Source organism: Hippocampus zosterae, chromosome 3, assembly GCF_025434085.1.
Source record: "Hippocampus zosterae strain Florida chromosome 3, ASM2543408v3, whole genome shotgun sequence".
In the NCBI taxonomy this organism is placed as follows: Eukaryota; Metazoa; Chordata; class Actinopteri; order Syngnathiformes; family Syngnathidae; genus Hippocampus; species Hippocampus zosterae.
The window spans coordinates 14,097,083-14,121,315 of NC_067453.1; the positions used below are offsets into that span (position 1 = coordinate 14,097,083).

The 24,233-nt window shown below is 46.0% G+C and overlaps 1 protein-coding gene across 3 annotated transcripts in view; it reads left to right on the top strand.

Annotated features, from left to right (window-relative positions):
- The window catches only part of lonp2 (lon peptidase 2, peroxisomal), a 57,106-nt gene that overhangs the window by 30,780 nt on the left and 2,093 nt on the right, over positions 1–24,233 (top strand). For 2 of the 3 annotated variants that reach the window (XM_052061665.1, XM_052061667.1), the window contains 3 exons: positions 17,983–18,071; positions 18,385–18,592; positions 18,669–18,859. In XM_052061665.1, coding sequence (XP_051917625.1) covers positions 17,983–18,071; positions 18,385–18,592; positions 18,669–18,859 — 488 coding nt within the window. The remainder of the gene's footprint in view (positions 1–17,982; positions 18,072–18,384; positions 18,593–18,668; positions 18,860–24,233) is intronic. The other variant, XM_052061666.1, reaches the window with a different exon arrangement.

Genomic DNA, 24,233 nt, shown 5'->3' on the forward strand with positions numbered 1-24,233 from the left:
CAGGCTGCAAAAGGGCGTCGCATGCCTCCGTTTCAGGCTGTTTCTCTTCATGGCGTGTGTGTGTGTGTGTGTGTGTGTGTGTGCGCGCGCGCGCGCGCGCGCGTGTGTGTGTGTGTGTGTGTGTGTGTGTGTGTGTGTGTGTGTGTGTGTGTGTGTGTGTGTGTGTGTGTTTTGTACGGCTATACTTGTGAGGACCACTGTGATTATAAGACCAACGTAGTGAGGACATTTTTGACAAGTGAGGACATTTAGGCCAGTCCTCACAAGTTTTTCATTCTAAAGGCCTCTAGAGGGTTTATATAGGCATCTCTCAAAGTTTCAGAGAGGTCCTCACAAATATACCAAAAATGATTTTTTGTGTGTATTTTCATTTAAATTCAATACACACACTTTTTACTCACTACCGCCACCTATTGATTTCTGAAATATTTTTGTTCCAACAAAACTGAAACTATAGAAAACAGTCTCATGGGCTTATTAGAAAGTAAAACAATGATGTATTTTTTATTATATCTAATATTTGTCTAAGTTTAACTTTTTTAACAAACATCTTGTTATGAAATAGAACTTGTTATGCAAACCCAAATCTGGAATATGGCCTCAGACCCACACGAAATTACACCTTAAATCAAACCACTAAATAAAAAACCTAAAATAATTTAGTGAAGTACACACTTATTCCATTTGTGACATATTGAGGTTTTAGTTGTCATTTCATAGCTCCACATTTGTAATTTGAAGTGCACATTTCTAACATTAAGCAAAGCTCTCTGAGTATTTTTACTGAGTAATGTTTTATATTCTATTGTATACTACTGATGGAACTATTATTTACTATTATATTTAGGGCATCAGTCTCATCTTTTCCATAAGGACACAAGGACAGAGGTGGCAGAATAAATGTGCACTCAATTGTATTAGTGTTACTTTTGAAAAATATGACATGTAAAAAAAAAGAGTCCTTGAATAAGAGTAAATATGTACGTAGTGGGGCAGCCCGGTAGTCCAGTGGTTACCACGTCGGCTTCACAGTGCAGAGGTACCGGGTTCGATTCCAGCTCCAGCCTCCCTGTGTGGAGTTTGCATGTTCTCCCGGGCGTGGGTTTTCTCCGGGTGCTCCGGTTCCCTCCCACATTCCAAAAACATGCGTAGCAGGCTGATTGAACACTCTAAATTGTCCCTAGGTGTGAGTGTGAGTGCGAATGGTTGAACGTTTCTGTGTGCCCTGCGATTGGCTGGCAACCGATTCAGGGTGTCCCCCGCCTACTGCCCGAAGACAGCTGGGATAGGCTCCAGCACCCCCGCGACCCTAGTGAGGATCAAGCGGCTCGAAAGATGAATGAATGTACGTAGTGAAAGAATCACAAGTACTGAGTAATTGGTGAGGAACTTCTTATTTATATTTTCAAACTACCACATTAAATAGAAATAGGAAAGTGCAATTAAATTAAAAAAGTTAAAGCTGTAAGCATATTTACGCCCTCAGGCATGTCGGAGTTCTCATTGTAACATACATTCAGTCATTTTCCGATCCGTTTTATCCTCACAAGGGTCACGGGGGGTGCTGGAGCCTATCCCAGCCGTCTTCGGTTGCCAGCCAATCGCAGGGCACACACAGACAAACAACCATCCGCGCTCACACTCACCACCGAGGGACAATTTGGATTGTTCAATTAGCCTGCCATGCATGTTTTTGGAATGTGGGATCTGGAGAGAACCCACACAGACCTGGGGAGAACATGCAAACTTCACACAGGGTGGCCGGAGCTGAAATTGAACCTGGTACCTCTGCGCTGTGAGGTCAACACGCGGACCACTAGTTCACCAGGCCGCTCCCCAGAAAATCCATCCATCCATCCATCATCTACCGCTTATCCGGGGCCGGGTCGCGGGGGCAACAGCTTTAGCAGGGAAGCCCAGACTTCTCTCTCCCTAGCTACTTCTTCCAGCTCTCTCCGGGGGATCCCGAGCCGTTCCCAGGCAAGCTGGGTGACATAGTCTCTCCAGCGTGTCCTGGGTCTTCCTCTGGGTCTCCTCCCGGTGGGACATGACCGGAACACCTCACTGGTGAGGCGCTCAAGAGGCATCCGAATCAGATGCCCAAGCCACCTCATCTGGCTCCTCTCGATGTGGAGGAGAAGCGGCTCGACTCTGAACCCCTCCCGGATGACTGAGCTTCTCACCTTATCTCTAAGGGAGAGCCCGGACACCCTCCGGAGAAAACTCATTTTGGCCGCTTGTATCCGGGATCTCGTTATTTCGGTCACGACCCATAGCTCGTGACCATAGGTGAGGGTTGGGACGTAGATCGACCGGTAAATTGAGAACTTCGCCCTTTGGCTCAGCTCCTTCTTCACCACGACAGACCGATACAACGTCCGCATCACAGCAGACGCTGCACCGATCCGCCTGTCGATCTCCCGCTCCCTCCTACCCCCACTCGTGAACAAGACCCCAAGATACTTGAACTCCTCCACTTGGGGTAAGATCTCTTCCCCGACCCGGAGGGGGCACTCCACCCTTTTCCGACTGAGGACCATGGTTTCAGATTTGGAGGTGCTGATTCTCATCCCAACCGCTTCACACTCGGCTGCGAAACGCTCCAGTGAGAGTTGGAGAGCCCCGTTTGAAGGAGCCAACAGCACCACATCATCTGCAAAAAGCAGGGATGCAATACTGAGGCCCCCAAAACGGACCCCCTCAACGCTTCGGCTGCGCCTAGAAATTCTGTCCATAAAGGTTATGAACAGAATCAGCGACAAACGGCAGCCTTGGCGGAGTCCTACCCCCACTGGAAACGATTCCGACTTACTGCTGGCAATGCGAACCAAACTCTGACATCGGTGGTATAGTGACCGAACAGCCCGTATCAGGGGGTTCGGTACCCCATACCCACGAAGCACCCCCAACAGAACTCCCCGAGGGACACGGTCAAACGCCTTCTCCAAGTCCACAAAACACATGTAGACTGGTTGGGCGAATTCCCACATACCCTCAAGGACCCTGCTAAGGGTGTAGAGCTGGTCCACTGTTCCACGGCCGGGACGAAAACCACACTGCTCCTCCTCAATTGGCGGCTCGACTTCCTGACGGACCCTCCTCTCCAGCACCCCTGAATAGACCTTACCAGGGAGACTGAGGAGTGTGATCCCTCTATAGTTGGAACACACCCTCCGGTCCCCCTTTTTAAAAAGAGGGACTACCACCCCGGTCTGCCAATCCAGAGGCACTCTCCCTGTTGACCACGCGATGTTGCAGAGGCGTGTCAACCAGGACAGCCCAACAACATCCAGAGCCTTGAGGAACTCCGGGCGGATCTCATCCACCCCTGGGGCCCTACCACCGAGGAGCTTTTTAACCACATCGGTGACTTCAACCACAGAGATAGGAGAGCCCACCTCAGAGTCCCCAGGCTCTGCTTCCTCCAAGGAAGGCGTGTTGGTGGAGTTGAGGAGGTCTTCGAAGTACTCTGCCCACCGGTTCACAACGTCCCGAGTCGAAGTCAGCAGCGCCCCATCCCCGCTGTACACAGTGTTAGTGGTGCACTGCTTCCCCCTCCTGAGACGTCGGATGGTTGACCAGAATTTCCTCGAAGCCGTCCGGAAGTCGGCTTCCATGGCCTCGCCGAACTCTTCCCACGCTCGGGTTTTTGCCTCGGCGACCACCGAAGCCGCGGTCCGCTTGGCCAGTCGATACCCGTCAGCTGCCTCTGGGGTCCCACAGGCCATAAAGTATCGATAGGACTCCTTCTTCAGCTTGACGGCATCCCTTACTGCTGGTGTCCACCAGCGAGTACGGGGGTTGCCGCCACGACAGGCACCAACCACCTTACGGCCACAACTCAGATTGGCCGCCTCAACAATAGAGGCACGGAACATGGGACTCGGACTCAATGTCCCCCGTCTCCCCCGGAACATGGGAAAAGCTCTGTCGGAGGTGGGAGTTGAAACTCCTGACAGGGGATTCCGCCAGACGCTCCCAACAAACCCTCACTATACGCTTGGGTCTGCCAGGACGGACCGGCATCTTCCCCCACCATCGGAGCCTACTCACCACCAGGTGGTGATCAGTTGACAGCTCCGCTCCTCTCTTCACCCGAGTGTCCAGAACATGCGGCCGCAAATCCGATGATACAACTACAAAGTCGATCATCGAACTGCGGCCTAGGGTGTCCTGGTGCCAAGTGCACATATGGACACCCTTATGCTTTAACAAGGTGTTCGTTATGGACAATCCGTGACGAGCACAGAAGTCCAATAACAAAACACCACTCGGGTTCTGATCGGGGGGGCCGTTCCTCCCAATCACGCCCCTCCAGGTATCACTGTCATTCCCCACGTGAGCATTGAAGTCCCCCAGCAGAAGAAGGGAGTCCCCAGCAGGAGTACTCTCCAGCACACCCTCCAAGGACTCCAAAAAGGGTGGGTATGCTGAGCTGCTGTTTGGTGCATATGCACAAACAACAGTCAGGACCCGTCCAGCCACCCGAAGGCGGAGGGAGGCGACCCTCTCGTCTACCGGTGTGAACCCCAATGTACAGGCACTGAGCCGGGGGGCAATGAGTATGCCCACACCTGCTCTGCGCCTCTCACCGTGAGCAACTCCAGAGTGGAAGAGAGTCCAACCCCTCTCGAGAGAACTGGCACCAGAACCCAGGCTGTGTGTGGAGGCAAGTCCGACTATATCCAGTCGGAAATTCTCTGCCTCACACACCAGCTCGGGCTCCTTCCCTGCCAGAGAGGTGACATTCCATGTCCCAAGAGCTAGCTTCTGCAGCCGAGGATCGGACCGCCAGGGTCCCCGCCTTTGGCTGCCGCCCAGCTCACATTGCACCCGACCCATTTGGCCCCTCTCATTGGCGGTGAGCCCATGGGAAGGGGGACCCACGTTGCCTCTTCGGGCTGTGCCCGGCCGGGCCCCATGGGTGTAGGCCCGGCCACCAGGCGCCTGCCAACGAGCCCCACCTCCAGGCCTGGCTCCAGAAGGGGGCCCCGGTGACCCGCGTCCGGGCAAGGGAAACCTAGATCCATTTATTGTATTCATCATTGGGGTCTTTGAGCCGTGCTTTGTCTGGCCCCTCACCTCGAACCTGTTTGCCATGGGTGACCCTGCCAGGGGCATAAAGCCCCAGACAACTTAGCTTCTAGGATCATTGGGACACACAAACCCCTCCACCACGGTAAGGTGACGACTCACGGAGGGCCCCAGAAAATCCAATTCATTTTATTCTGCTTTGGACATTGAAACTGGAAAATATGACTTGCATTCAATAAGTAAAGAATTCCAATTCCAAGAAACCAAGAAACGATTAAATTCCATATTAGAGTTTGGAATTATGTTGCTTTAAAAACAATTGTAAATTTTTAAGTCAGTTTAAATATACTGTGTGTGCGGTTGTGTTTGTGAACATATATATAATTTTATTTGCTGTAATTATTTTAGGAGTATGTGACATTGGTGATCCTCGTTACTCAAATACTGTATGTAGATGTTGCTCAAAATTTATCATGCTCTCCTTCACATCAGACCTCAAAGTTCACAAAGGCTGTGGGAACTTTGATAATTGACTTAATCATAGGCCAAGAAGAGGAGCGGCTGTTACCTGCTCCAAAACGAAGTTTTTGCAGCACCCCTCCCCCCAGACATGAGTTTGTTTACATTTCATTTAGCAGAGCTGCGCAGAAGCCAGCCACAACGCTTTGCAAGAAAAAAATGAGTTAGGTACTGTATTGCAGAAGTGTCCCCAGCATATCCAATTTATTTCATTCAGCTTTGGACATTGAAACTGGAAAATATGACTTGCATTCAATAAGTAAATAATTGTTTCATCTAAATTCCATATTAGAGTTTGGAATTATGTTGCTTTAAAAACAATTGTAAAATTGTAAGTCAGTTTAAATATACTGTGTGTGCGCGGAGTATGTGACATTGGTGAGCCTAGTTACTCAAATACTGTATGTAGATGTTGCTCAAAATTTATCATGCTCGCCTTCACAGCAGACCTCAAAGTTCAAAAAGGCTATGGCAATTTTGATAATTGACTTAGTCATTGGCCATGAAGAGGAGGCTGTTACCTGCTCCAAAACGAAGTTTTTGCTGCACCCCTCCCCCCAGACATGAGTTTGTTTACATTTCAATTAGCAGAGCTGCGCAGAAGCCAGCCACAACGCTTTGCAAGAAAAAATGAATTAGATACTGTATTGCAGAAGTGTCCCCAGCATATCCAATTTGTTTCATTCTGCTTTGGACATTTCAACTGGATCATTATGATTTGCATCCAATAAGTAACAACAGTAAGTATTCTTTAGTAAGAAATCATGTTTGCGTTGCTCAATCAGTCTTGATAACAGAATTTCCTTATGTGGGACATGACTACGGTACACGTCCTTTATGAACATGCAAGTGTGTTAACAAAATACATGTGTAAGAACACAAGCAGTAAAATGCAAAAATATATGCTCCAACAACACAAATAACACAAAAACGGCAGTATACAGTACAGGTATATGAACAAAATACATTATAACAAGAGTAGTCACAAAATGAGGGCTCTTTGCTCCAAAATGAGACCTATAACAGCTGGTGGCTTTTCTTTCCAATCACTCACTATCTCGAACTTGACCTCCCCTCGATCACCACCCAAGACAGCGTTGCTCAGCTGATGTTGTGCAACAAATGTCTGAAGGCATCCACGGGACCCTTCAAAGTCCTCCATGCCCATAGCGCGATGGAACTCGCCTTCTCTCTGATTAGCGCTCCAGTTAGCGCAAATTGTTTTCAAATCTCTAAATGACCTTTTCAAATCTCTAAATGACCTTTTCAAATCTCTAAATTACCTCGTGCCACCTTACCTCGCTGACCTCATCTGGTCTGCGGACCAGACATTATTAGAAGGACCAAGAACTAAACTGAGGCTCAGAGGGGATGGAGCCTTTTCTGTTGCTGGTCCCTCTCTCTGGAATGACCTCCCACTGAACATCCGGCAAGCCTCCTCGCTGCCCATCTTCAAAACGCGCCTCAAAACTCACTTGTATTCTTTGGCATTTGACTCACCATGACTTAGATTTGTTCTTGGTTTTGCTGTTCGGTGCTTTCTACCGTATTTATTACAGACTGCGTTACTGTTTGTTGTATATGTTAAATTGCTCCATGTAAAGCACTTTGTATGCAGCGATGGCTGTTTGAAAGTGCTCTATAAATAATGTTGAGTTGAGTTAGCATGATAGCAGGTCAAGCATTCCAGGAAACGTTCATTTACTCTACAGTCCGTCGAGCCACAAGCAACTTGCTTTGAGCATCTAATCGGATGCATTCCATGTTCCCTTCCACAGTCATTACCATTCCTTTGTTTGGATGCAACGATCGACAGGACGTAAATGTAAATGAATGGAATAGAAAGTCGTTCACGATTCCAGTAAACTCATGCTAATAGAAAGATTCTGCTGTTTTTGTGCCAAAGAGAGTAAAAAGTGGTGCAGACAGTTATTCCGCGGTATCGAACGGGACTTGCTTGAGTTTGCTCTAATTCGAGCTTCGGTATGGCTTCCAGGTTCCAGGTATCGGAACGTTCGTCCGTTGTTATGAATCGATCACTAATGTAATATCCATCCATCCATATTCCACCGCTTATCCAAGGTCGGGTAACAGGGGCAGCAGCTTTAGCAGGGAAGCCCAGACTTCCCTCTCCCCAGCCACTTCTCCTAGCTCTTCCCGGGGATTCTGAAACGTTCCCAGGCCAGCTGAGTGACACAGTCTCTCCAGCGTGTCTTGGGTTGTCCCCGGGGCCTCCTGCCGGTGGGACATGCCCGGAACACCTTTAAAACTCATTTCGGCCGCTTGTATCTGGGATCTCATTCTTTCGGTCACGACTGATTGCTCATGACAGTAGATGAGGGTTGGAACGTAGATCAACCGGTAAATTGAGAGCTTCGCCCTTTGGCTCAGCTCCTTCTTCACCACGACTGACCGATACAAAGCGCGCAGAGCAAGCAGCAGCCGCTTCACCGCTGCGCCTGTCGATCTCTCATTCCCCCCTGCCCTCACTTGCAAACAAGACCCCAAAATACTTAAACTCCTCCACTTGGGACAAGATCTCCTCCCCGACCCGGAGAGAGAACTCCACCCTTTTCCGACTGATTTTCATCCCAACCACTTCATACTCAGCTGCGAAACGCTCAAGTGAGAGTTGAAGGGCCCTGCTTGAAAGAGCCAACAGTCCCACATCATCTGCAATAAGCAGAGAAGTAATACTGAGGCCACCAAAATGGACCCCCATCAACACTTACACTGCGCCTAGAAATTGCCAATGTCCGTAATGTTTATGAACAGAATCGATGACAAAGGGCAGCCTTGGCGGAGTCCAACCCTCACTGGAAACGATTCTGACTTACTGCCGGTAATGTGAACCAAATTCTGACATCTGTGGTGGAGGGACCAAAGTGCCCGCATCAGGGGACTCGGTACCTCATACTCCTGAAGCAATCATATAATGTAATATCGTACTCAAATGTGTAATGCATAGATTTTTATTCTGGGTGAGGGAATTTTCGTTTGACAGAAGTCAATAGATGGCAATACTTACTGTAATTATGTTTCATTGAACAATTATAATATTTAAGTCTGGTTTAAAAAATATGAACAGGTATATACATTTGTGTTATTACAGTTGCTGAAACATATAGATGTTGCTTGAAATTTATCATGCTCCCCTCAAAACAGACCGCAGAGTAAAATAAAAGTTAAAGGCTGAGCAATTTTAGTTTATCGTTGGCCATGAAGGGGGGAGGGGCTGTTCCCAGCTCCAAACCCTCGCAGTTGCACTGTTTGAACCTAGTTTATTCAGCTCCCCTCCCCCACACTAGTTTGAGCACGTGATCAACTAGGAGCGCGGTTCATACAGCAGCAACAAAGCTTTGCAAGAAGAGTTGAGTGTTGCAGTCGTGTCCCCAGAAAATCTAATTCGTTTTTTTCTGCTTTGGACATCGAAACTGTATAATACGAATTGCATCCAATAAGTAAATAATAATGATGTTTCATCACAATTCCATATTAGCATTTGGGAATAATGTTGCTTTCAGAACAATTACAATATTTTAAGTCGTTTTTAAAATATGTGTGTGTGTGTATATACTGTATATACATACAGTATGTATATACACACACATGTATATATGCTGTGCTCATTTTAGGAGTACATGACATTGGTGTAAACAAGATTTCATAAAATATGTTGATATTGCTTGACATTTACTATGCCCCACTTCAAAACGGACCTCAGAGGAAAAGTGAAGGAGTTTTGGTTATGAAGGGGCGGGGCTGTTTTCACACCCCAAAACGTCACAGTTACGTTGCAGGAAACGAGTTTCTACAGCTACCCTCCCCCACATCACACTCGCTGACCATCAATTAGGAAACGCGCGCTTTGCTACCTGCACAAAAGGAAGGCGTTGAGAAGAGTGAGCGTACGAGTCAGCATCATCGAGAAACCCCCAGAAAGTGACAAATACTTCAGAATTAAAGCAGGTAAGACACTCAAGTTTTGAATATTTTCTTACAAGTTAGTTATTCTAAGTAATTCGGGCAGGCTCAAAGGTTCGTGTTATATCAGCATTAGAGTGAAACCAACTATATGAATAACTCTACTATGCTGTACCTAAGGAGTTGTCACCAAGATAGAAAGTTTCCTCTCAAACAATAAACTTTGAATAGGCCGCCAGACACACAATACAGCGCCACAGAATAGGCCGTTGGTGTGGTAAAATTAAGTTTTAACACCCCCCCCCCCCCGCCGCCGTCGTCGTCGCCATTTTAGGTGAGCAGAAAATTAGTTGCAAATGACCCAGCGTCTTTCGCCGCCGTCGCCATCTTAGTTGAGCAGAGAATCAGTTGCAAATGGAACCAGCGTCTTTCCATATACAGAAAGTAACTGCAAAAAGACGATGTAAAATACCAAGCAATTTACAGATAACAAAGTGGGTTGAACGAAATATTATACTGTGAACCATTATCAACACAAAAGTTAAAATAAAATAATAAATAAATAAAAAATAATAATAAAGTTTAAATGTGTGGATCACCAAAACCTATGCATTTTGGGCTGAAACCCCCCCCCCCCCCCCACTTATATGAGGAGAGATGCATATTTTCTATGTTTGTTAAGCTTTCTACTATTTTATGGGGACATTTTGATGATTTTTTTGTGGCAACATACATTGTCACTGTCATCAACCTTTGCGATTTGTAACCACACTCGCTCATCGTTTATTGATCCCAAATATCCTTATTGGCAAAGCCGAATTAGTGGTGATTGAAACTTTGACTTTTCAAACGTCAAACCAGTTATTGGCCCAGGCTTATAAAAACACACTAGTGATGCATTCTCAGCATGAATCTTAACCTTATCATACTCATATCAACTTAGTGATTAGACGTTAATCGGCAAATTAGTGGATGAATGTTGATGTAATTCAAGGAGAAAAAAAATGCTCTGGCGTGCAGAGATTTAGTGAATGCGTTCATTTTAGTCGCCACATACTAAGAGAAATTTCCTCTTCTGGGAATATAATAGGATGAACGTGGAAGGAATTCAAACAAATTTGATTAAAAAGTACACATGATGCGTTCAAAGAATTAATGTAAATATTGTAATTATATACAGAAATTGCATCTTAATAGGTGTATGAAAAGATTGACCTGGGTACAGCTCACGTGGAAAATTGTTCTCTCCGCACTCTGTGTCGGCCATCATTGTTATTGGATTGCCAAATACTTGGAAATAAGCCTCTCTTTGTGACGCAGATGATTCGCCAAATGTGTAGTGGCAACTAGTACAGTATTAAATTTACATTTATTAAGTTTTTAATTTTCTGAAATATCGATTGCTGGTATTGGCAGCCTCCACGATAACCTTAAAATAATGCCGGGATCAGCCTGATACCATTATTTGGTTTCGGCACTTGCCTATCTTTGCCAAGCACTGGAAATGAGTGATATAGACATTTTTAAAAATTATAATAAGTCGACTTTTAATTGATTACCCGGTCAGTTTCAAATGCTTTATTTGCCCATATTAAACAAAATAAGTTATTTCTATAAGGTATTTCTGTTTTGCCATGTTAATGTGTTCGATTAATATTTTATCCCACAGAACTATCTTGTCATGTAAGCCTGAATTATCAGTACTATTCTCTAACATCATTAATTGCAATGGTATTTTCTGATCTTTTTTTTTTTTTAATAACAGATGGACAATCCCACTGAAGATGGTGATTATTCTGACTCAAGTCTTTTTGGATCAGATGAGGAATACAAACCAACTAAGACATCCTCTGAGTCGAGTGATGACGAGGAGATATTCCATCCAAAGGTAGAAAAATTGTTCTCTTATGATACATCCAGTGAAGACTCTACAAGTCATCAGACATATGAAGCAGAGGAGCACAGTCATTTCTGCAATTCGTAAAGAAGGTAACCCATTAACCTATGTAAAAACAAAAGATGAGCTAAGAAGATCCTTCTTTAACCATAAAAGCATTTACAAAAAGGGAAGGCAAACGAGTTTGGCACAGAAGTCTTTATTGCTTCTACTGTGGCCAATCAAATTTAAAGATGGCAAGGCAATTGGAAAGGAAACATAAGGAATCACAAAATAAATTCTGTGGGGGGGTTTGTGAACACATAACAAAGGAACAAACTACACAATCAACTCTGAGACGGTCCAGTCTCCTACAAAAGGAAAGATGACAGAAGTACAAACGAGCACGAAAGCAACACATTCTACCCATATGTAATCAACTCTTTTCACGCGTAGCAAGTCTACTCCTGTAGCGTTCACACGTCCCATTTTATATCGGTGCTGCCCCGCATACTCGCATTTACTCCAGAGTAAATGTTTAAACCACCTCCTGAGCAGGGTTACATTTGCTCCGTTTTAAGCTGTTTTCAGGGGCTACACTGGTGTAACTTTGTACGTGGCAACGCTCGACATGGGGGCAGTCGGCTTTTGGGGTGGGGGTGGGGGGGCAGAACGGATGAATGGACATGTCAAGAGTTTTAATTTCTCCATATTTTGTTCCGGTCAGTTGTCACGCAGTATGAGGAACATATATAAATTATATTTAATCCTTGTGTATTTTTAGCCGTTATAAATCAAACGTTTCTTGGGGGAAATAATGCGGCGTAAATTCACTCTAGCACCTAAAGCACTATGAAATGACATACAACAAAAATTTCTACTGTACAATATTCCACGATCGATTACAGCATTGTTTTGGGTATTTTTGTATTTAGATTCATGTTCTTACCATTTCATTTATCAAATGCATTGCCCACACTGGACAATGTAATCTATCAATATAAAAGTTGTTTTTCGAAACCCCTGCTATTCGCGTTCAATAGAGACCAGGCTCGTTCACTGGCTGCCACTGGAATGCACTTGAAGGGGGAAGATAATTTATGGATGATAATTATTTTGAATCAGGAATCAGTATTTTATTTCTGCCAAATATTTGCATTGGTCTAACAAAATTTAATTATGTCGGTTGGTTCACACTGACTAGCATGAAATCATACAAGATGTTCTTGTAACATACCTTTCAAATGTTATATGTTGCCCAGTAAATCTTCTCTATTCTTAATGGAAGCACGAACTTGTATTCAATACATAATACAATGATTTGCATGTCATGTTCAACCTCTATTTAATTGGCTACACTACTATGTTGGAATTGATGGCTGCAACACGTTCCAAACAAGCTGGGACAAGGTGGTTTTGGATGCAGTGCTCTCTGATAGGTCGAAGGTCATGGCCTTTGAATGTTATCTGTTTTTGGCCTTGCCGCTTACATGCACTGATTGGTCCAGATTCTCTGAACCTTTTGATATTATGGACCAAAGATGACGTAATCCCTCAATTCCTTGCAATTATACGTTGTGAAACTCTGTCCTTCAACGATTCAACTTGTGGTGACCCTCACCCAATCTTTGCTTGTGAATTCAGGATAGCTACTTTTTGACCCAATCATGGCGCCCACCCATTCACAGTTAGCCTGTTCACCGGTGGGATGTGACAAACAGGGGTTTGATGAGCATTTCTCAACATTATTTTTTTTTTGCTAGCTATTCCATCTTTTATGGAACGCATTACAGCCATTAAATTCTAAGTTAAATATTATTGGAAAAAATTAAATGTACCAATTTGAACATTGAATGTTGTCTTGTCTTTGTAATGCTTCACTTAAATATAGGTTGGACATGATTTGCAAATCATTGTATTCTGTTTTGATTGATGAGCATAATGTCCCAATTTCACTGGAATTGGGTTACTAAATGAATGCCTTGATAGCATATTTTTGTTCAACACTGATTTAGTAAAATGTGTCACTTTGTTCTCCTTTTCATGTGGTGGTATCGACCTTTAGCCCCAAAAAGGGAAAAGCATCTCTCCAAAAGAGGGAAGACTGAATTGGATGGTAAGCTATGGATGAGGAACTATACGTCTTTTTTCATAATTTAACCAGTTAAAATGCATGCAACGTATTTGACAATGAGTGTCAAATCAGGGATGTCCCATTTCATTGCAGATTCGAGTCCAGGCGGGGACCCTGGCGGTCCGATCCTTGGCTGCAGAAGCTAGCTCTTGGGACATGGAATGTCACCTCTCTGGCAGGGAAGGAGCCCAAGCTGGTGTGTGAGGCAGAGAATTTCCGACTGGATATAGTCGGACTTGCCTCCACACACAGCCTGGGTTCTGGTACCAGTTCTCTCGAGAGGGGTTGGACTCTCTTCCACTCTGGAGTTGCTCACGGTGAGAGGCGCAGAGCAGGTGTGGGCATACTCATTGCCCCCCGCCTCAGTGCCTGTACATTGTGGTTCACACCGGTAGACGAGAGGGTTGCCTCCCTCAGCCTTCGATTGTCCATAATGAACACCTTGTTCAAACATAAGGGTGTCCATATGTGCACTTGGCACCAGGACACCCTAGGCCGCAGTTCGATGATCGACTTTGTAGTTGTATCATCGGATTTGCGGCCGCATGTTCTGGACACTCGGGTGAAGAGAGGGGCGGAGCTGTCAACTGATCACCACCTGGTGGTGAGTAGGCTCCGATGGTGGGGGAAGATGCCGCTCCGTCCTGGCAGACCCAAACGTATAGTGAGGGTTTGTTGGGAGCGTCTGGCGGAATCCCCTGTCAGAAGGAGTTTCAACTCCCACCTCCGACAGAGCTTTTCCCATGTTCCGGGGGAGACGGGGGACATTGAGTCCGAGTGGACCATGTTCCGTGCCTCTATTGTTGAGGCGGCCAATCTGAGTTGTGGCCGTAAGGTGGTTGGTGCCTGTCGTGGCGGCAATCCCCGTACTCGCTGGTGGACACCAGCAGTAAGGGATGCCGTCAAGCTGAAGAAGGAGTCCTATCGAGCCTTTATGGCCTGTGGGACCCCAGAGGCAGCTGACGGGTATCGACTGGCCAAGCGGACCGCGGCTTCGGTGGTCGCCGAGGCAAAAACCCGAGCGTGGGAAGAGTTCGGTGAGGCCATGGAAGCGGACTTCCGGACGGCTTCGAGGAAATTCTGGTCCACCATCCGACGTCTCAGGAGGGGGAAGCAGTGCACCACTAACACTGTGTACAGTGGGGATGGGGCGCTGCTGACTTCGACTCGGGACGTTGTGAACCGGTGGGCAGAGTACTTCGAAGACCTCCTCAACTCCACCAACACGCCTTCCTTGGAGGAAGCAGAGCCTGGGGACTCTGAGGTGGGCTCTCCTATCTCTGTGGTTGAAGTCACCGATGTGGTTAAAAAGCTCCTCGGTGGCAAGGCCCCAGGGGTGGATGAGATCCGCCCGGAGTTCCTCAAGGCTCTGGATGTTGTGGGGCTGTCCGGGTTGACACGCCTCTGCAACATCGCGTGGTCAACAGGGAGAGTGCCTCTGGATTGGCAGACCGGGGTGGTAGTCCCTCTTTTTAAAAAGGGGGACCGGAGGGTGTGTTCCAACTACAGAGGGATCACACTCCTCAGCCTCCCTGGTAAGGTCTATTCAGGGGTGCTGGAGAGGAGGGTCCGTCAGGAAGTCGAGCCTCCAATTGAGGAGGAGCAGTGTGGTTTTAGTCCCGGCCGTGGAACAGTGGACCAGCTCTACACCCTTAGCAGGGTCCTTGAGGGTATGTGGGAATTCGCCCAACCAGTCTACATGTGTTTTGTGGACTTGGAGAAGGCGTTTGACCGTGTCCCTCGGGGAGTTCTGTGGGGGGTGCTTCGTGGGTATGGGGTACCGAACCCCCTGATACGGGCTGTTCGGTCACTATACCACCGATGTCAGAGTTTGGTTCGCATTGCCAGCAGTAAGTCGGAATCGTTTCCAGTGGGGGTAGGACTCCGCCAAGGCTGCCCTTTGTCGCCGATTCTGTTCATAACCTTTATGGACAGAATTTCTAGACGCAGCCGAAGCGTTGAGGGGGTCAGTTTTGGGGGCCTCAGTATTACATCCCTGCTTTTTGCAGATGATGTGGTGCTGTTGGCTCCTTCAAACGGGGCTCTCCAACTCTCACTGGAGCGTTTCGCAGCAGAGTGTGAAGCGGTTGGGATGGAAATCAGCACCTCCAAATCTGAAACCATGGTCCTCGGTCGGAAAAGGGTGGAGTGCCCCCTCCGGGTCGGGGAGGAGATCTTACCCCAAGTGGAGGAGTTCAAGTATCTTGGGGTCTTGTTCACGAGTGGGGGTAGGAGGGAGCGGGAGATCGACAGGCGGATCGGTGCAGCGTCTGCTGTGATGCGGACGTTGTATCGGTCTGTCATGGTGAAGATGGAGCTGAGCCAAAGGGCGAAGCTCTCAATTTACCGGTCGATCTACGTCCCAACCCTCACCTATGGTCACGAGCTATGGGTCGTGACCGAAAGAACGAGATCCCGGATACAAGCGGCTGAAATAAGTTTTCTCCGCAGGGTGTCCGGGCTCTCCCTTAGAGATAAGGTGAGAAGCTCAGTCATCCGGGAGGGGCTCAGAGTCGAGCCGCTTCTCCTCCACATCGAAAGGAGCCAGATGAGGTGGCTTGGGCATCTGATTCGGATGCCTCCTGAGCGCCTCCCCGGTGAGGTGTACCGGTCATGTCCCACCGGGAGGAGACCCAGGACACGCTGGAGAGACTATGTCACCCAGCTTGCCTGGGAACGACTCGGGATCCCCCGGGGAGAGCTGGAAGAAGTAGCTAGGGAGAGGGAAGTCTGGGCTTCCCTGCTAAAGCTGTTGCCCCCGCGACCCGGCCCCGGATAAGCGGTAGATGATGGATGGATGGAAAAAACCTTACACCCAAAGAGCAGGCAAAATCTAAATTGGAGAAAAAGACAAGTACTTTTATTTTTTTTACGTATAAAATCCACATTGTAAAGCTATCACAAGGTGGTCTTTGTGAGTATCATTAAATTGCAATTGTCATCCCAGAGCAAATTTGAGGAGACCATGGAATGAAGAAGAAAAGGCTACTGTGGAAAAACACCTGGGGAGACTTATAAAAGGGTGTCAAGCAAGAACAATGCACTGACTGCAAAATGAAAGAGCCGCAGGCCTTGGCTCAAAGAACCTGTAAAGACGTAAAGAACTTCAAGAAAAGAACTGCTTCTCGAGTTCTTCATTTTTAAATTTAAATTTTCTTGCTGGAGTATTTTTTTTTCAATTCTTTTCTACTCTTCCTGAGCAGTGTTAAAAATGTTCTACTTGAGGTTAGATTTAATGTTGACATGTACTTATAAAGTTTTACAATATATTTGATTTAGTTCCGTAAATTAATTGGCCAAAGCATGGGTCACTTTTATTGTAGTAGTAATTGTACAGCAATCAATCGGTTCATGTTGTGATTGATATATAATGTATAAATGAGGAACTCTGCTTATCTTAAGTTGAAACTATCAAATTATTCATAAAACAGACTCACACTTTTTAAAATTAAAATACAAAATGTCTGCTGTGTAATTGCAGGTTAATAAGAGAGGAAAAACTCTGAAGGCCATACCAAAAGTTGATTTGTATGCTTAACTGCAACAAAACCAAAAAAGATATTTTAACCAAAGTCACAACAGGAGTGAGGACTTTGAATGTGCCCATTCAGAGTCCTCACTCCTGCTATGATTTCAGTTTCAAGTCTACTTTTTATTGCTCTGTTTTTTAAAGAAGTTGAAGTGGGGAAAGTAGTTGGGGTGACATCTAGTGTACAAATCTAAGACTAGTTCCTCTCTAAACCTATCAGAAAGGGTGGTCCTCACTCCCTATCTGGAGTTACCCGGACCTCACAAATATAGTCTTACAGGAATGCGTGTGTGTGTGTGTGTGTGTGTGTGTGTGTGTGTGTGTGTGTGTGTGTGTGTGTGTGTGTGTGTGTGTGTGTGTGTGTGTGTGTGTGTGTGTGTGTGTGTGTGTGTGTGTGTGTGTGTGTGTGTGTGTGTGTGTGTGTGTGTGTGTGTGTGTGTGTGTGTGTGTGTGTGTGTGTGTGTGTGTGTGTGTGTGTGTGTGTGTGTGTGTGTGTGTGTGTGTGTGTGTGTGTGTGTGTGTGTGTGTGTGTGTGTGTGTGTGTGTGTGTGTGTGTGTGTGTGTGTGTGTGTGTGTGTGTGTGTGTGTGTGTGTGTGTGTGTGTGTGTGTGTGTGTGTGTGTGTGTGTGTGTGTGTGTGTGTGTGTGTGTGTGTGTGTGTGTGTGTGTGTGTGTGTGTGTGTGTGTGTGTGTGTGTGTGTGTGTGTGTGTGTGTGTGTGTGTGTGTGTGTGTGTGTGTGTGTGTGTGTGTGTGTGTGTGTGTGTGTGTGTGTGTGTGTGTGTGTGTGTGTGTGTGTGTGTGTGTGTGCGCGCGTGCGTGCGCGTGCGCATGCGCATGCGCGCGCCGTTAAGGGTAGATCCCGGGAGGTTAGTTGATCGAAAAGTAGATCTTCGATCCAAAAAGTTTGGGCACCCCTGGTTTACCCCACGCCCCACCGCGATGTACCGCTAACTGTTTTGTACTTAGCAGAGAAGGCAGCCCCCCCAGCGATGCCAATCGTGATCGACCACGGGGCCCTAAAAGATATTCTCGGCACTCCGCCCTTCGACATGGAGGTAAGCAGGAGGAAGAGCACATGCGGATCATTACAATAGCGCTGATGCTCTCGGCGTCTTGTGCATTATCAAAAAACAGTCCTCAACTGGCCTCCAAATGTTGTTGTCTCTCATAAGTAATTGTTTCCGTGGGTCTTTCAGCTTCTACATCTGCTGTCAATCACGTGTTCATTTTCTCTGCACGCTCTGTCAACTCATCGTCCACGTGAAATCCATTACTTCATTTTGAGACGTTGACTTTTCCTCTGTCAAATTTTACTCCGCCAAATCCAGTGTGTCTTATCAGTGTTGCGGTGCGTGGATGTATGTCGAGGTGTCAGAGCGGCTTACCCTACCCGGCGTCGCTCTGGGCCTGGCCTGGACCCCTCTGGGTGGCGAGATCATGTTCGTGGAGGCCAGTCAAACGGAGGGCGAAGGTCAGCTGACTCTTACGGGCCAGCTGGGTGATGTCATGAAGGAATCGGCACATCTGTCCATCAGCTGGCTTAGAGCTAACGCGAAACGCTACCGGCTAACAAACAGTACGTCCATTGACACGTATCAAATCGTACCTACTCCGTATAGGACTTGTACCATGTGAAATTGTTTCGGAAACAGTGGTGGGGGGTCCGGATCCTTTAGAAGGGACAGATATACATCTTCATTTCCCTGCCGGAGCTGTGACCAAGGATGGCCCCTCTGCTGGCGTTACCATAGTAACTTGCCTGGCCTCGCTGTTCAGTGGAAGACTGGTTCGATCAGACGTCGCCATGACCGGAGAGATCACGCTGAGAGGCCTGGTTCTTCCGGTATGTCAATCCCGCGCAATCAGTACTTCAATCACAAACATTATTTAACATTTGGTCGTTTTGTGCAAGTCACAAAATGAATCACAGTGATTTGTGAGGTTTTTAGGCCAGATTTTGCGCATGTACATTTTTGGCCACAAAGGCCTTCAAAGTTGAATGCATTTGAGGAGGGCACAAGGATTAAAACATGACTAGAATTATGAAGAATAGACTTATGTACGACAATCCTTAAATTATTGAAGCGTTACATAAGAGCATCATATAAATTGCCTGACCAGAGAATTTCCTCTGGCAAAAAAAGTGTAGCAATTGTCTCGATATGTCCGGATCACCCGATAGGTCATTCATTGCCATAAGATAAGTTTATTTGCGTCACAAATGAGCACAGAATCATAAAAATGCCTACCGGTAAGTCATTTGAAATTTCATGCCATTTTATTATTATCCTTGATATCTCTAATCTCAGACTGACACCAGATCACCCGCCATGATAGTGACCTTAAGCGGCATCGAAAATGGTTGGATCATGCACATAAAAACGCATTCACACTTTACTTCACAAAGACGAACACAGACTAAAGACTATTAAAAAATTTAAAAAAAACACTGGTCAATGTAGAAGAAAAAAAAAAGAAAAAAAAAACCTCCACCACTGAGACGTGCCGCCCCAATTCATAACTTGGCACAACAAATTGCACACATTTTCAGATTAGACAGAGAATTTTTGAAAGCCAAAAGCTGGTGGTTTTGAGGCTTGCACAAGACACGGACGCATTCACTCTATGAAATCAATCCCAAACACATCTCCTAAAGAAGGACGGGTGTAGAATATCTTGCTTTGGCAAATCTATTGCAGTCATCATGAAAGCTTCCTGGTTCATCTTGCGCCTCTATTTTCTACCTTTACAGGACCCCGAGAACTCAATTTAAAATCTCAATGTCAGTGATTATTTTTTCAGCTCATGTTACCATCTTCTGGGATTGAAAAAGGTTGAGAGCCTGTTGTGACAACTGCTTCAAACTACAAAGCATGTGACAGAAAAGTGGTTAGGACTGCACGACTGTCCGTGTTTTATGTTATGTGTTGTGTTTATTATTTTACTTTATGTTAACTGTTTTATTAAGCGCTTTGTTACAGCTGCCGCTGTTATGAAAGCGCTATATAAATCAGCATGTATTGTATGTATTGTATTGTAAAGTCCAGGTATCTGCTTTCAAATGTTGGGAGTAAAAATCTGACTTTGGCAGAAAAATAAATACTCAGGTTATATACCAATATTTGAAAAGTATAATGAAGTACAGGAAGAAACTATTTATACAGTATGGTTGACCCTCACCCACTATTCACACTGATAAACATTCAATATCAATTCAAACAATCTCGCTGTATCTGCTCCCATTGGGTTCCATCTTAAGGAAACAGGTATTCCCTTCCACTGCTATGCAGATGACTGCCAGATCTATGTCCCACTGAGCAAGAAAGACGCCTTCTCATTAAGGCCACTCCTATCCTGTCTGGAAGAAATCAAAACCTGGATGGCACAAAATTTATTGAAATTCAACGAAAAGTAGACAGAGGTGATATTGTTTGGTCCCAGTGGCCCTTGTACATTCCATCCTGTAGACTTGGACCCCCTGTCTCCTTATCTTAAGTCAACGATCTCAAACTTGGGCCTTAAACTAGACAGTGATTTTAAACTCGATCGGCAAATTCGTGCCGTTATTAAATCCAGCTTCTTTCACCTTAGACAGCTGGCCAAAATAAAACCTCTCCTCTCACATGAACACTTTGAGACAGTAATTCATGCCTTTGTCACTTTTATATATATATATATATATATATATATATATATTATATATATATATATATATATATATATATATATATATATATATATATATATATTGTGATCCACACAACCAGGATCTACAGCAGCGACATCGGGATGTCATTCGGGCTTGAGAAATTTAGTCGGATAGTGACTAAGAGAGGAAAGGTAGTCCGCACTGAAGGGGTCTCACTCCCTGAAGGAACAATAGCAGACATTGAGGACAGCTACAAGTACCTCGGTATACCACAAGCCAATGGCAACCTCGAACTGGCAACAAGGAAAGCGGCTACGGCCAAATACCTCCAGCGAGTGAGGCAAGTCCTAAGAAGCCAGCTCAATGGCAAGAATAAGACCCGGGCAATAAACAACTATGCCCTGCCAGTGATCAGATACCCTGCAGGAATAATAAGGTGGCCAAAGGAAGACATTCAGACCACGGACGTAAAGACCCGAAAGCTCCTAACCATGCATGGAGGGTTAATAATAATAATAATAATAATAATACATTTTATTTGTGGGCGCCTTTCTAGAAACTCAAGGACACCTTACAACAAGCAGTTAAAATCATGAGTACAATGTTAAAAACAACATCAAATAAGAAAAAATAAATACAACAAAAATAAATAAATAAAATAATGGCTTTATGGTCTGAGTGAATAGGCTTGTCGAAACAGATGTGTTTTGAGGCTGGATTTGAAATGTGTTAGTGAGTCTGAATTACGAAGGTCAGCTGGGAGTGAGTTCCAAAGCTGGGGAGCAGAGCGACTGAAGGCTCTATTTCCCATGGTGATGAGGCGAGCAGGGGGGACAGAGAGGAGGACAGAGGAGGAGGAACGAAGAGAGCGGACAGGCGTAGGAATATGGATGAGGTCAGATAGGTATGGAGGGGCTAGGTTATGAATGGATTTGAATGTGAGGAGCAGGATTTTATATTGAATGCGGTGTAAAATGGGGAGCCATTGGAGATGTTGCAGGACAGGTGTAATATGGTTTATGTATGGCGTGAGTGTGATAATGCGGGCGGCTGAATTTTGGACCAGCTGAAGCTTATGGAGGGTTTTTTGAGGGAGACCAAACAGAAGGGAATTACAGTAATCGAATCGCGAGGTGACGAGGGTGTGTACAAGTATAGCAGTGGACTGAGGAGTGAGAGAAGAGCGGAGCCGGTGGATGTTTCGAAGATGATAATATGCAGAACGCGTGATGTGGTTGATATGTGAGGTGAATGGAGAGGGTGCTATCAAGGATGACACCCAGACTCTTGACCTGAGGGGAGGGGTAGATGGAAGAGCTTTCGAAGGGAATGGAGAAATTGTTTATTTTGTTTAGAGTGGATTTAGTGCCAATGAGGAGGAATTCAGTTTTATTGCTATTCAGTTTGAGGAAATTTGAGGTGAACCAAGATTTTAATTCCTGCAGGCAGTTGGTTAGGGAGGATGGTGGAAGTATGGTATTAGGTTTGGTAGAGATGTAGAGCTGGGTGTCATCCGCGTAGCAATGAAAGTGAATGTGATGTTTCCTGAAGATATTACCAAGGCGAAGAAGATAGATTAGAAATAGCAATGGGCCAAGGACAGAACCCTGAGGAACACCTGAAGTGAGGGGAAAGGGATGAGCTCTAAAACGTTTGAGCTGGATAAACTGGGTGCGGTCAGAAAGATAGGAGCGGAACCAGGAGAGGGGGATGCTGGTGATGCCAATGAAGGAGAGTCTGTCGAGGAGGATGGAGTGAAAGATGGTGTCAAAGGCTCCACTGAGGTCAAGCAGGAGGAGGATGGCGAGTGAACCGGAGTCAGCAGAGAGAAGAAGGTCATTGCATATTTTGAGGAGGGCAGTTTCGGTACTATGGAAGGGACGGAAGCCAGATTAAAAATTGTTCGTAGCGGTTATTGGAGGAAAGATGGGTGTGAAGTTGAGCAGCTACTGTTTTTTCTAGAAGTTTGGAGATGAACGGATGGTTTGATATGGGACGAAAGTTGTTCAAGTCGGAGGGATCAGAGCCAGGTTTCTTCAGTATGGGAGTGACAGCAGCAGTTTTGAGATGGGATGGTACAATGCCAGTAGAGAGGGAAGTTTGAATAATGTTAGTGATGAGAGGGGAGAGGGCCGGGATAGAAGCTTAGTCTAAAACAGTAGGGAGAGGGTCAAGTTGACAAGTAGAGGATTTGGACTTCTGGATTAAGATGGAGATTTGGTGGACAGATGGGGATGTGAATGCAGAGAATAGGTGGGTAGGAACCGGGGAGAATGGAGAAGGAGGGTTAGGAGCAGCTGAAGGGGTGAGTTGCTGGTGGATAAGTTGGATTTTGGATGTAAAAAATGAGGCCAGAGTATTACAAAAATCAGTGGAATAGAGATGTGATGGAAGAGTGTCAGCAGGTTTAGTGAGTTTAGAAATGAGTGAAAAGAGTGATCTGGGGTTGCCTTCATTGGAACTGATTAATCCAGAGTAGAAGATTGATTTGGCTTTGGATATTGAGTCCTTGTAATGGAGAAAGTGGGTAGTGTACATTTCTTTATGAATGGCGAGTCCAATTTTTCTACATAATCTTTCAAGTTGACGGCCTTTTGATTTAAGTTGTCTGAGGGTAGGGGTAAACCAGGGTGCTGTTTGGTTGAAGGAGACAGTTCGGGTTTTGAGTGGGGCCAGGATATCAAGAATGTTATGGAGATTTGTATTGTAGTCAAAAACTATCCCAAATCCAGCACCCTGAGACTGTATGCAAGCCGAAAGGAAGGAAGCCGGGGACTAGTGAGTGTGAGAGCCACTGTCCAGGATGAAACATCCAAGCTCCATGAATACATCAAGGAGAAGGCTCCAACGGATGACGTACTCAGAGAATTTCTCAGACAATGGGGAACAGAAGATGAGGCGCTGGAAGAGGGACCATCAAGGGAGGACAAGCCCCTACACGGGATGTACCACCGGACCATAACCGAAGTGGCCGATCTCAAGAAGTCCTATCCAGTGGTTAGAGAGGGCTGGCCTAAATGACAGCACAGAGGCACTCATCCTGGCTGCTCAGGAGCAGGCCTTGAGCACCAGAGCCATCGAGGCCCAGATATACCACACCAGACAAGACCCAAGGTGTAGGTTGTGCAAAGAGGCACCTGAGACGATCCAACACATAACTGCAGGGTGTAAGATGCTGGCAGGGAAAGCCTACATGGAACGCCATAACCAGGTGGCTGGCATAGTCTACCGAAACATCTGTGCGGAGTATGGACTGGAAACCCCAAGGTCAAATGGGAAACACCTCCGAAGGTGGTGGAGAATGACAGCGAAGATCCTGTGGGACTTCCAGATCCAGACTGACATGATGGTAATGGCGAACCAACCAGATATCGTGATCATAGATAAAGGACAGAGGAAAGCCGTTGTAGTGGATGTAGCGGCCCCAAGTGATGGAAACATCAGAAAGAAGGAACACGAGAAACTCGAGAAATACCAAGGGCTCAGAGAGGAGCTGCAGAGAGCCTGGAAGGTAAAGGTGACAGTCGTGCCTGTGGTGGTCGGAGCACTCGGGGCAGTGACCCCCAAA